General features: G+C 40.7%; 1 protein-coding gene and 4 non-coding genes across 5 annotated transcripts; all 5 read right to left on the reverse strand.

Moving 5' to 3' along the window:
- Positions 1-8,357: 8,357 nt before the first annotated feature.
- On the reverse strand, positions 8,358-12,085 carry LOC116248815 (60S ribosomal protein L17). The gene is made up of 7 exons (XM_031621798.2): positions 11,998-12,085; positions 11,856-11,892; positions 11,705-11,745; positions 10,147-10,377; positions 9,957-10,059; positions 9,802-9,869; positions 8,358-8,556 (listed from the first exon to the last, which is right to left on the reverse strand). Exons 1-7 carry the CDS (start codon positions 11,998-12,000, stop codon positions 8,488-8,490), a joined length of 552 nt encoding a protein of 183 aa, XP_031477658.1. The 5' UTR covers positions 12,001-12,085; the 3' UTR covers positions 8,358-8,487.
- LOC116249364 (small nucleolar RNA snoR86) lies at positions 8,881-9,001 on the reverse strand. Its single transcript, XR_004171134.1, has one exon. It is a non-coding gene; the product is annotated as a small nucleolar RNA snoR86 (small nucleolar RNA).
- Positions 9,104-9,224, reverse strand: LOC116249366 (small nucleolar RNA snoR86). The gene has a single exon (XR_004171136.1). It is a non-coding gene; the product is annotated as a small nucleolar RNA snoR86 (small nucleolar RNA).
- LOC116249365 (small nucleolar RNA snoR86) lies at positions 9,319-9,435 on the reverse strand. The gene has a single exon (XR_004171135.1). It is a non-coding gene; the product is annotated as a small nucleolar RNA snoR86 (small nucleolar RNA).
- On the reverse strand, positions 10,959-11,089 carry LOC116249374 (small nucleolar RNA snoR74). The gene has a single exon (XR_004171144.1). It is a non-coding gene; the product is annotated as a small nucleolar RNA snoR74 (small nucleolar RNA).
- Positions 12,086-12,918: the final 833 nt, after the last annotated feature.

A 12,918-nucleotide genomic window follows, 5' to 3' on the forward strand; every position in this document is an offset into this window, starting at 1 on the left:
TCGAGCAGATATCAGTTTGAATCGTCTACATCTCTTCTGTCTGCCCACCAAATTTCAAATTTTTTGGAGCTAACATAAGGGCGCAGTGAATGTTTAAGTGCCAACTACTTTGAGCTGATTTCTAGAACTGAGTAGAAGTTGCAGTTGAATAGAAAATGCATGACTTTGGGCCTCAACGAATTTTGATAGGTGATGATAGTGACAGCGATCTTGGAGATGTTGGATTCCTACAGATGTCTTATATTTTTTTGTCCAAGTTTCGTGAATTTTGGACCGCCCTACGAGAAGATATCGATTTTTGAAGAAGCAAAAGTCCCTGGAGCGGCTAAAAGAGAATATAAGTGCAATGGACTTAATTCTTGGCGTCTACGCGAGGGACAAACACCTACAAGATATAGTGCTGATTCTGGGTTCGGAAATCAACCAAGAACCGAGGATAGAGGTCTGAATGGCAGGAAGAAACCCTAATTGCTACTTGGTGTTCCAACACCATAGCATCCACGGGTTCCACTTTGAACTCAAGGTCGACAAGGTGAGCCGGCGAGTTTGGGTGACAAACTTGACGCTTACGAGAAAATTAAGTGTAGCAGAGATTGTGATAAGACCCCAATGAACCGAGTAGTTCTACCCAGGCGAGATCCTCAAGGTAGGAGACTTCAGCCAGAGTTTCAAGCTGAAAGTGATTCCTTTGGTCTCTGGCCAAGAAGAAGGAGCCATGACAGCAAGCACCAAGAGCCGCACGCAGAAGGTTCGGCGGCACGAGCAACGCAGCAGCTTTGTGAGAAAATCATTGAAGCCATCGACAAACTGCAAGCAAAATGGAAGCAAGATGAAATCGTTGAGAACGACACCACAACCATGAGAGGGCCATTGTTGCCACGGTCCTTCACCCCTCATTGCATGATCAAGCTTAAGGAGGGTGGTAGTGGTACTTCGGAGAGCTTGTTGAACAGTCTACAAAGGGCAGCAACGCGGGAGATGGTCACGAGTTTGATAAGTGACCAAGGAGAGCAGGCCGAAGAGATTCCAGACTGTACAAAGAAGGAACTTGTTCCAACGCCTTGAAAGGGAGGGCCAAAACATAGCAGCATGGGATTACAAAATGGGCATAGTCAGATTATCCAAGAAGATAACCTCATACGAGCTTGAGGTCAAGCTCGGTTTAAGGAGGGTGGATCTGATACGTGCCTAATTTTGGCACCATCGAGGACGGCCGAAGGCCTAGCCAAGAGCGCTAGTGCGGAGCCGACCAGCGGCGTGAGTAGCAACTGGGCACGTCGATTACCACCTGATAGGCTTTTGTCCTCGTTGCCTTGTGAGGTTAGTCTCAACGGGGAGCGTCAAGAGAAGTAGGCCGCAGCATTACGCGCGGTCGAGGATGGGCGCAAGCCTAAGGAGCGACCTGCAAGGTCTGACACTAGCACCTATGTGCATAGGGCCAAGTGCACACGAGTGAGTTAGACCACACGACACCTTGGCATGGTTCAGGGTTCGACACTTATAGAACCCTTTGGGCATTACTTATATGGCTGTAGTGGGAGGAGCGGACAGAGCAGCTAAGGTCGAAAAAGGTGTGACAGGCTTCAGATCTATAGAGAGAGCGGGCGCAACCAGATCCATTTCAGACACCCTTTTTGCTTGTGTTTATTTACTCTTTTGTACTGTCTCGATTTGAGACGTGTTAAAATCGTTTTACTTTAAGTTATTTGTACCGTCTCGGGTTAGGAGCTAAGTGAACCGAGACGCTTCTCATGTATATAACCTTGTAATTAGGTATTTTTGGATTACGCTTGAATGAAGATTTGATTCCCTTTGGGCATCGTTTTCTCCCTTCCCTTTTTCCTCCCGAGCTTTGTCAATGGTGGTGGCCGGATTCTAGTCCGACCTCAACCGGCGTGGCTGGAGATCTACCCTACAACCAGCAGCCTCCTCTATTTCTTATCTCTCTTCTTCTCCTAAAGTCACCCCTTCCATGGCCGATTGGATGACGATTTGAAGATGACAGACGTTGCTGCCGGCGACCTCTCCATCTTCTCCAAGTCACGACGTTTCCCCAGCCAGTAAGCTAGGTGATCCACGGTGCAACTTTCCTTAACCACAAAGGGAGGTTAGAGGCCGGTTGAAACTCACGGGAAGGCTGCAACGAAGGAGTACGCTAGTTGATATGGTGTTCGACTTCCAAAGTAGCAGCACGACCAACCACCGACGACGAACATCTGCCTCCCCGGTTCCTGTGATAGAAGGAGAAGCGGTGGCAGATCACAAAGTTGAGATCGATTCGCCCGGGTTAGCGTGATCTTGGGTAGCGTTAGCGCCTCAGCAGCGAGTTCCTATCATGTCAGCCCTATTGAGTGAATTAAGGGGACATTTTGAGTGTCATTTTAGAAAATTGAGGAGTTCCAACCATGGTTTTGTAATTTTTGAGAATCATGAGCAATAAGAACTCAACAAAAACGGCCGTGGTGGAGGTCTTCGTTTACTTCCTTCAGTCTAACACCTCTTTCATTGTGCCTATTTTATCCACCCTAGAGCATGTTCTCTTCCTCTTGCACCCTTACTTTTCTTATCGTCTTCTTTGAAGTCGCTTTCCTAATTACTTTTTTGTTTTTTGGTTTTTCAAGGACTGGCGGAGTTTGAAGGAGTTCTTGCTCGTGTTTGGAGCCTTCCACGTAGTGGAAGACCATAATTCTCTATCTCCTTCCTCGGAGGGATACAGGGGAGGCCGAAGCCTCATGTCATGTGGGCTTGTGTGGGCAGTTGCCTATACATGCCCACAAAATTACTTGTTTGCATATTAGTTGACCTACTAATTTGTATATTTTCTATGGTAGTGCCCCTTAGTCATTTACTTTTTAATAGAGGATCTAAACTTTTTTGAGTAATTGCACCTCAGCGAAAAGTTTCTGGCTCCTCTAGATACAAGGCACTGTTTTCCCTTTACACTTCTCTTCAGTTTTTAGGAGTTTAAGGCCCAAGTCATCTGGAATTTTACAGCATTTATTTGATAGATATAGGTATGCATTATATGATCTTTATCTGATTTTAATGGCTGTATATTGTATGGGGCCCTTCCCTCTTAGATATGCATGCATTAGACTCTCTCTCTCTCTCCAACCCCCAACCCCCTTCTTCTTCTTCTTCTTCTTCTTCTTCTTCTTCTTCTTAATTTAGTACATCCTTAATAACATCAAATGCATATTCGTTAGGTTTATTTCGTGCATTAATTCTTTTATGCATATAATTTAGATGCATGTCATGTCATATAGTAGAACTAGAGTTTGCATATCATGCATGAGCCCATGAATGAAGCTTAGCCTACATAGGATTGTCGTGTCTCTAGTAATTGTCTAGTCAGTTCATGTTGATATTTGATTTGATTTTCTTATTGTTGATTACGTGTGTGTGCTGATTTGAGTAGGTTTAGAGCATGTTTAAGAGTCTCAATGTGTTAGGGTTTAGGTTAGAAATACTCTATTTAATTATCAATTAAGTATTCGTTAAGATTAATCACGATTAAGGATAGCAGCCTTCAGTTAGTCAACTCATTGTTTTATGTAGATTTTTTCTTTCTTTCTTTTTTTGGAAATCTTAAGTTCAAATTCTGGTACTGTACTGTACATAGATCCACATTTCTTCCAAGCATAAGCCAAGTTTCAGCTATTTAGAGTTATTTTGGTCAGGTTTTCAAGGACATTTCAAAATTTGGGGGTTATCTCAGGGGCGGAGGGAAGGGGGGGCCGTCCAGGCCGTGGCCCCACCCAAGCTAATTGGAAAAGAAAAATTTATATTAAGTAAATTGAAAATTTTTAGTTGCGTAGTGCATTTTTTAGATTCGGCTTTAGTTCAGCCCTACCCAGATAAGTTCGTTGGACCGTTTGACCTGCCCCTAAAAAAAAATCTCGCTTCACCCCTGGTTGTCTCTAGACATAAATAGTATCAAATTTGAAGAGCTTATATCTTAAGATCCAGATTTTTTTTTTTTTTGAGTTTTGTAGAAAGGGTTGGTTTCTCGAATGTCCGAAACAGAATGGATCTAATTTCATGAAAGTTTGATGCCATTCGCCCTCTCGTAACTTACAAATTTGAATAAAGTATTCTGGTTGCTTATTTTTGCATCGTATAAGAGTACTTAGGGTTTTCATTTGTTTGCTCTTTTTTTCCTTATTTTTCTTATTTTTCTAGCAGAGTGTAATTGCTGTCTCGTAGGTGTATAAAGTTTAATTGTTTCATTTTCTATAAGTTGGTGTATTAAGTGTATGTTTACATTTACTTGTTTTTCTTAGAATATTTTTCTAGTGTTGTTTTTATTATGTATTGGTTCCATGAAGATCCGTCCTAGTGTCCTAGATGGGCATGCCTCCTTTGGCCTTGAAGAACTCTTAAAGACCAGCGGTGGAGGCAGGTGTGGCCACTGGGGGGCAATTGTCTGGACAGGACCAACTGAAAATTCTTCAAGGAAAAGATTTTAGTTTCTATATTGGTGCTCTTAAAGAAGATTAAAATTTTCTAACTAGTGTCTCTTAGGCTCTTAGCCACTTCGCCCCTGTTAGAGACCTTGTTGCTTTAAATTTATAAGCATTTTGTTCGAGTCTTATAGTGTTTCAATGAATCAGTGATTTGTTTTCAAATTATAAATTTGGATCTCCTTCCTTGGATCACGCTCTATGACTCGACTTGACACTATTGCAGAAGTTGGTTGACTATAATTGGTGCACGATTTCTACTAACTTTGATTAAAATATTTTATCTTTTGGATCGTTAAGGATAGTTAAAAAACATTCCACACATTTTATCCATATGCTTTCAGCTTATGATTGAACAGGTTTCATAGTTCAAAATTTCTTCCATCCAAGGGAAGAGCCAGAATTTTTTTATGAGGGGAGACGGATTAATGTTTCTAAATTTTGACAGGAGCCAAAATATCTGTTTTCAAAAATTTTATAAAGAGTAAGTAAAATTTTCTAAAATTTACATGTAATTAAAAAAAATGAGGTGAAACCAAGGCATGTGGGTCCCTCTTTCACTACACCCCTGCTCCCATCAGGCAGCCATTCCTCCCCATATGACTTGGGGAAAAAGAATCTTCCGGCCGGCCATTGTTTAACCAACCTCGACGGAAACTGCTTGACATCCACAGCATGAATTCCTGCTTAACGTTGGGCAAAGGCTCTTGTCATGATGAACCCATGCTATGTATTCATGATGAGTATATAAGGCAGCTTGAGTAGTAAAGTCTTTTGCTATAAATGCATATGCACAAGCAGGTAAAGAGTACATGTGTTGAGCTACCTCTTCAAAGAAATCAGTCCTCTCCAGGCGCATTCTTTTCAATTGAATCCTCTGCACTCACAGGTTCCGTCGTTCCCATAGCTTATCCTCCATTAATGTTGAGGTTTGAATTCTGCAATGGAGCTTCAGTCAATCTCCTCAGTCTCTATCGACTCAATGCTCTTTATTTTTTTTTCCTATGAAATCTATCTAAATTATACATGAATTGAATTCTATTATAGTATATAATGCCGTATCGTACTGCCCTTTCTAAGGTGATTCTTAGACCATGCATATTGGAATAATATATCATTTCTTTTCCCCTTCTTCCTTTCTCTCATCCTTCCATTCATCTGCATCCCTCTATTTCATTTTCTGATCCCAATTCATTTTTCCATGGATTCCTGAAGATGAAACGAAATATGACATGACTCGAGTCAGAGTAGGGGCGGATGTAGCCAAGTGGATTAAGGTAGTGGATTGTGAATCCACCATTCGCGGGTTCAATTCCCGTCGTTCGTTTATTCACATCATTCATTATTTTTTCTTATAATTTGATCCAACAAGGATTCATATTAAAAATGTATAATTCTCAAGAGATATAGAAGTGTTGGATATTGATTTCTATACCGTATGGTAGATGGATTAGTGTGATTGAATTGAATAAAATTATCCATTACTGTATGGTAGTGAGTTGCCCGGGACTAGTCGGATGGAGTAGATATCCTTGTTTCCCAATAGGAAAAAAGGATCCCTCCCCAAGCCGTGCTTGCATTTTTCATTGGACACAGCATTCATTCTCTATGTATACATTTAAAATATCAGTTGAAGGGGTAGGTTTTATTGGGGGAGAGGAAGCTATAAATTGAGTTTTATTAGGACTACGAGCTTCCGGAATTTAATGGGACCTTCATAAATTCGATTGGCAGGAGTGTTATGATAAATTCGATTTGGAAGTCCAATGAGAAAAAGGAGACTTTTCTTTTTTTTCTTTTTCATTAAAGGTATATGCCTGAGACATAATCGACTAATTCACGACTGAATCAGAAGCCAATACAGTGAGCATTCGTAGGGTCTGGTAATTAGGAAAGGTTGATAGTTATAGTCTTCTTTCCTATAAGTCAACCCCCCTTGATCCTCGGAGCAAAGATTTATAGCTCTTCTTTCATAGAAGCTGAGTATTTTGAAGTGGATTCTGAAGATAAATAAAGCATCAATAGTCCTTTTTGTCCACGGGGCAAGAATCAGGCCAGTTATATCAGCGAAGCAGGATTCTAAACCATCTGTTGTGTTGTTCAAGCGACACCCAGATTTGAAATGGGGACACAGGATTTGCAGTTCCCCCGCCTTCCAACTCCACCATGCTGCCAAAAAAAAACTAACTAGTAAAAAACCTAGGTCCTCAAGTGATCTTAGAAACCAATCCCTCTCAGTAAAAGATCTCAACATCGTATTCGCTTAGAAAAAAAAAAAAAAAAGAAATTGCATTTTCATTATGGTCTGATGGAGTGACAACTACTTTGATATGTTTGTATAACTGGAAAAGCAAACGGTTAGACAGGTCAAGTTTTACTGTTCAAATCTGATATAAAAAAGGGAACTGTCCGTCAAAGTTATAATGGGTTATGGACTGAATATGTTAATTCGAAAATCAGTAGACACGTTGTTCTTATGAAGCAGAGTAGTATCTGACAAAGTGGTATCACACTGATTATTATATGATAATTTTTTAACTTTCCATGTATAAAAATAGAAACAAATAGACTAGAAGTGTTGTCAACTCTTATGCCAATGATACCATCTAAGGTTGGACCATAGTCGACGTTGAATCTAAAAGATCTACTGCTGGATACATTAGATACCTTTGGCAGCTGCGCGCCTGAAGTACAAGACGAATGTTCACAGTCTTACTTCTCTATTATATTGCTCAATCAGTTGGCCGATAATATTACTAATTTCTTATGTATGTATTAATTCTTTCTGAGAAGCAAAAAAGAAAGTTCCATTCTCACAACGCAATTTGGCGTGGCGGAAAGAAATAGAGTATCTCGTACTTCTAAGAACTCAAGTTATGAAAGAAGGGAAGTTCATTTAAATATTATATTTCTATATACTAAAGAAATACAGGGATGGAAGGCGGTCATTAACCGCCATATAAGTGAACCAACGTGCTCTAGGGTGACAGTCCTTGTTCCATATGCGCTGCCTCCATGGCTCCTCAGGTCGGCTCGAGCGAATGGTTGCCCATAAATCGTTGAAGGTGACGCTGTACACATTCAGCCTAAGCACATCAGGATGATTGGTCAGCAGCGATCAAGTAACGATTCTGGCGCACCATCAAGCAGAGAATTGGGAATATGAGATGAAGCCAGAATATTGATCATCTCAGCCACCGTACAACTCTTCAGTCTTCCCCCGAGACCTCCAGGTAAAGGCAGCTCCCCTCACACTAGACTGGCCAAAACTTGATGTTAGCCCACACAAACACTCCATCTAACTGGCGGCCCGAGATTTTCTACTCAGACTTATCCCTTTCATGAGACACGAACAGGATCAACCAGGCTTTAGAATCCACTGATAGTTTCAGCCCTTATTAATCAGGCCCAAAGTGTATTCCAAATACAAAGCACACCATCTAGTCACTCGCGTCATCAATTTAGAGCTGACCCTTGAACGTATTTATTTTCTCATACCACCAAAAAATATTTGGCGCACGCATTAATTAAATCGCCCATACATGACGATGTTGTCCACAGGGAGGGCCAAGGCAAAAAATTTCAGTCAGATTAGCTTTAAGTTACTTCCTGCTTGTCCAACTAGAAATCGAATTTTCCGATGCCAGTTTAGATACGACGGCATTATGCAACTAAACAGGGTCTCATGAGAAGAATGTCGCCGGTGAGGGTGACCTAGGTTCACAAACCCAAGAAGGCAGGCTTCATAACACCATCTCCCACAGAACACGGCTACCAAAATAAATAGACGGAGCAGCGTCTACCGGAAAGAACCCATCCAAACATGCACCCCAGATCCTAATAAAACACGTTACCCAAAAATTAAGTTGGCAGACATCCAGGCAAGAGACGTCATTGAAGAGACAAAAGGAATATAAACCCAAAATTCATTTAAGAACTCAAGAGACAAAAGAACTATAAACCCAATATTCAACAAGGGACAAGAAGTCCAGAAGCCTAAAAGCACCCTCTCCCTCTCTCTCTCTCAAGAGGACGCCCCGCTTCGAATTACTTGACTTTTCTTGGTCCTCCTAGGAGCAACCTGCGTATCCACCTGCAGCAAAACCACATGCAACTAAATAAAACCTCCTCCAGTGAAACAGACATAAACCTTGAACGCTGTATCAAAATACCACAATAGAAACAGACTTCCAGATCAAAACAACCATGTTGATAACATTCTCAATTGATAACTTGTCGAAGGGACGGGCTAGTTAAAAGAATGACAAACATCTTCAATAAGGCACGACAATCAGAGAAAGAGGAACCAAATTTAAAATACAAACATTTCCATCAATCGGGTCAGGTTTAACGTAAACAGCCAAAAGGCAAGTGGAACTACTAATTGAAAAGCAATCAGAAGATTGTTTTATAAAACAATGTTGCAATTTGTTCGAGGCCAGCCATGAAGGATCAGAGAGGCACGGAGAACTGCATAGGTTATGCTATTGCCAGCCTTCAAGGCAAATACACGCCATGTTTTCAAGACAGTTTTGCTCTGCTAACTGGCTTAGAGTCAAGACCGATGGTAACAATACGAACAGCCAAAAGGCAAGTAGAACAATCAATTGAAAAGAAACAAGAAGATTTTTTTCTAAAACAATGTTGCAATTTGTTCGAGGCCCGCCATGAAGGATCAGGGAGGCACGGAGAACTGCATAGGTTATGCTATTGCCAGCCTTCAAGGCAAATACACGCCATGTTTTCAAGATGGTTTTGCTCTGCTAACTGGCTTAAGAGTCAAGACCAACGGTGAAAGGAAAGGTAGCACAGTTCCAAATGAAATAAAAATAAATAAATAGTTTTCTTCTAAAAGAATGTAGCAACTTGTTCGAGGCCGGCTATGAAGGATCACATTGGCACGGAGAATTGCAGAATCATGCTATTGCCAGCCTTCAAAACAATATTTGCCATCGGTTTAACAATTTTGCTCTGCAAACTGGCTTTAAGGGTTTGTGACAGCCACATAAAGAAAGCCAAAAATAGCATCAGCAAAGCTATTTATCCACAAACAGAACATAATTGAATTTTTTGGTGCAAATAAGAACATCCAAGAAGACATATAAGCACACATGATGAGACAGTTATACCAGATACCACAATGCACAGCCATGCACAAGAAAACCAATTTATAGTGCATATCAGACTAGCCATATACATTATACACATCTACATGTACAGCAAGAGACATGAACGTATAAAAGTTGCTGGGAACAGAAAAAAAACAAAGAAGATATAGTTGACAGACATGACGAATTTTCAAAGTTCAAGGAGAATATTAGAAAACAAAGTTACACACCTCCTTTTTAACAGGTGCCTCCTTCTCTGACAAAATCAACTCAATATGGCAAGGTGAAGACATGTAAGCTGCAATTGAGTAACATATTGTTATCACAACTAATCCCTTATGTGATAGAAGGCAGTAGATACAAGAACAATAAACAGGAAACTTACGGTTGATTCGCCCATGTGCTCGGTAAGTTCGTCTTCTTTGCTTCTGGGCCTGGTTGACTTGAATGTGGGATATATAGAGTGTATCTACATCCAAGCCTTTCACCTGAACAGATATTGATACTACCATTATTTGCAGAATATTAAAAAAAAAGTAGTCCAAAGCAAAATCTGGAAAAATAAGAAGCCATACATCAGCATTACTCTCAGCACTTTTCAGCAGGTTCAAGATAAATTTGGCAGATTTTTCAGGCCAGCGACCCTGTCCATTTGAATGACGAATCTTCGCTTGAGCTGTTCGCCCAACCCCTCCACAAAAACGCCTGAAGGGAATGGCTTGCTTATGAGCAATAACATCCTCAAGGTACCTCTTAGCCTTAGCTAATGGCAGTTTTCTTATTGCAAAAGCTGTCTCCCTGGTATTCTATGTAAGAAAAAAAACATTGCTTAACATACTTATTAAGGGTATTATGGCATTAACAGAACACTGAAAAAAAATATATATACAGACAATACTTCCACATAATTTCATACACAGATATCATCACAAAATGTGCACCTCAGAGATAACAAAACCGCTTGCTTTCAGCAACAAACAACAAGAGTTACAAGACCAAAAAACATACTCTGTCAATCGAAGGCTTTATATTAGTATGGAAATGGAACTTCATTCTTCTTAGTCTTTCAGTTTTCTAAAGGAGTAAATTTAGCCAATAGCAAGCAGAATCCCAAAGAGAAGATGATACCTCAGATCAACTCCAGACTTAAGAAAAAAATATTGCAAATGGATCCATGGAGAAACTAAAACATATATACATACACACACAGATATATATATATATAACAAACTCATCATCCATTGAGAAAAGTTAAAAGGATTTTGTACTGATCCAACCAAGAACGTATCAACAAAAGTGTGAACTATAGTTAACTACACAAAACAATAGCCGCCAACACCTGAGCAGATAACCACCCGGTATACCCTGTTCAAATGATGGAGAAGCGCTATGTAACATTATTTTTTGAACCTTTTGTCAGAGGCCAAGCCTACAACGGTTCACCCAATAACAATGCAATCTATGTTCCTGAAGCTTACGAGAGACCAGTTCATTGAGACAACAAGTCCCTGCTTTTTTTCTTCAGGTATCGCACCAATTCCTATCAAATCGAGCGTGGGCAAAAGGAGAAAACAACATCAAAAAAACAAGATGGACACTTTTTTACACGCAAGAAACAAAATCCGTTCCTTAATATTTTAACATAATAGTCACGTCAAAGGAAACAAATCCACAAAACGGCCAATGAGACACCGATCAAGTTCGTGGTCGAAGTGGATATCACTTATAGTTACCACTAAATGAAAAGGATACGAGAAATGAAAGCGAGGATGTGAATGCTTATAAAATATAACACCAGGACCGGCCATGGGATTCGGTGACGTATCGAAGGGGGGATCCCACTGAAACCGTGGAAATGAATACTAGAAAACCCCTTCTAAGCTCGCCCAGTAAATCCCCAGAAGCCCTCAAGCTTACCCAGAAGCAACCCGTCAGAAAAGCAAAAAACCAGAACTCGAAATCAAACCATGAACCAACTAATGACACCCAAACCCATACATTTCACCAAACATAAGGCATTCAACAACACCGGACCAAAATTCACACCATGAAAAGGCCACAAACACTCGAGAGAAAAGCTAATATGCTTCGCAAGAATTAAAAGACCCGATTATATAAATAAAACGGCAATACCTTGAAGTGAACCCTAAGATCCGAACCCCTAGCCTTGCAGGCTGAAACAATACCAAACATTTTTGTCAGATCAAACCAATCAACCGTCGAATCCAAGCATTTGTAACGTAAAAGCCACAGATATAGACCATATAAGAGTCAGGAAGCTCGCCTTTAGTAGGATTATCGGGTTCCCTGGAGTACTTCACCTGAACAAAAAAATGCGAATGAGAAAAGCAGGACTCAGACGAAATCGACACACACACACACACACACACACACACAGAGAGAGAGAGAGAGAGAGAGAGATTCACCATCTCCACCACAGATCGAGCTCCCCCTGCAAGAGCGACGTCGTCTCGTGCTGCTTAGAGAAGGAAGCAAACCCCGCTAGGGTTTTTCGCACTTATAAGGGAGGAAATTCCGGCTTTGCCCTTTGAGAACTTAGGGCATTTCCCTTGATACGGTTATACCCCTTGATTTCTTCGTTTTCCTTTTCCTGTCCCCATTCGACAACAGATCGGGTCCGAACCAGATCCGCTTTAGCTACTAAAATCCATATTTCAGGAAAAATACCAGAATTCACATTTCATTGGGTCTTGGATGAACGCTGTTTAGGCAACAAGTTTGACCCGGACCAGGTCAACGTTGTCGAGCTAAGACACGGATCCTGACTTTACTCGACGAAGGACCTGAGCTTACCCTGCTCTCCCTATTTAGAGATGTACGGCCAGTCAAGCTAACTTGGGCAGTTGGGCTCAACTCGAACTCGCCCATATGAGCTCAACTCAAGTCTCAATCTCCACTTGTTTAATAAACGAGTTGATTTTGAGCTTGAGTTCAAACTCCAATTCTAAATGAAGTTTGAATTACCCAAGTTCGATTCGTTCAAACTCGACTTAGCTCATGTCTTCTATGTTTGTTAATCTTCATGGGCATGTTGGTAAGTTTGATGACTTTGAATGTCCTTTTCATGGTTTTCAGATCAAGTGACAAACTGAGACGAGTTGAGTTCAGACTCAGTTTATCAAGTCGAGCTCAGCCATGGTTTATCGAGCCAAACAATATGTAAATGGAGTCGCATTCGAGCTCGACTTTCTTATTATGTATCCTATCACTGCATTAGACCTAAGATCCAAAATCTTAGCTGGCACTAAAACTTGGATTTGAAATTCCCCTTTTTATATGATAGGAAGATTCATCGTTTGTATAGAAATTGATTTCATAAAGCGTGG

The sequence above is a fragment of the Nymphaea colorata genome, chromosome 2 (assembly GCF_008831285.2).
Source record: "Nymphaea colorata isolate Beijing-Zhang1983 chromosome 2, ASM883128v2, whole genome shotgun sequence".
NCBI classification, from domain to species: Eukaryota; Viridiplantae; Streptophyta; class Magnoliopsida; order Nymphaeales; family Nymphaeaceae; genus Nymphaea; species Nymphaea colorata.

Bases quoted from the DNA above. Each gene is read 5' to 3' on its own strand.
- LOC116248815 (XM_031621798.2), bottom strand. The intron at 11,746-11,855 runs GCGAGCTTCCTG...GTATTGTTTCAG, and splicing joins ACCCGATAATCCTACTAAAG to CCTGCAAGGCTAGGGGTTCG. The intron at 8,557-9,801 runs GTGTGTAACTTT...GTTTTGCTGCAG, and splicing joins AGGCACCTGTTAAAAAGGAG to GTGGATACGCAGGTTGCTCC.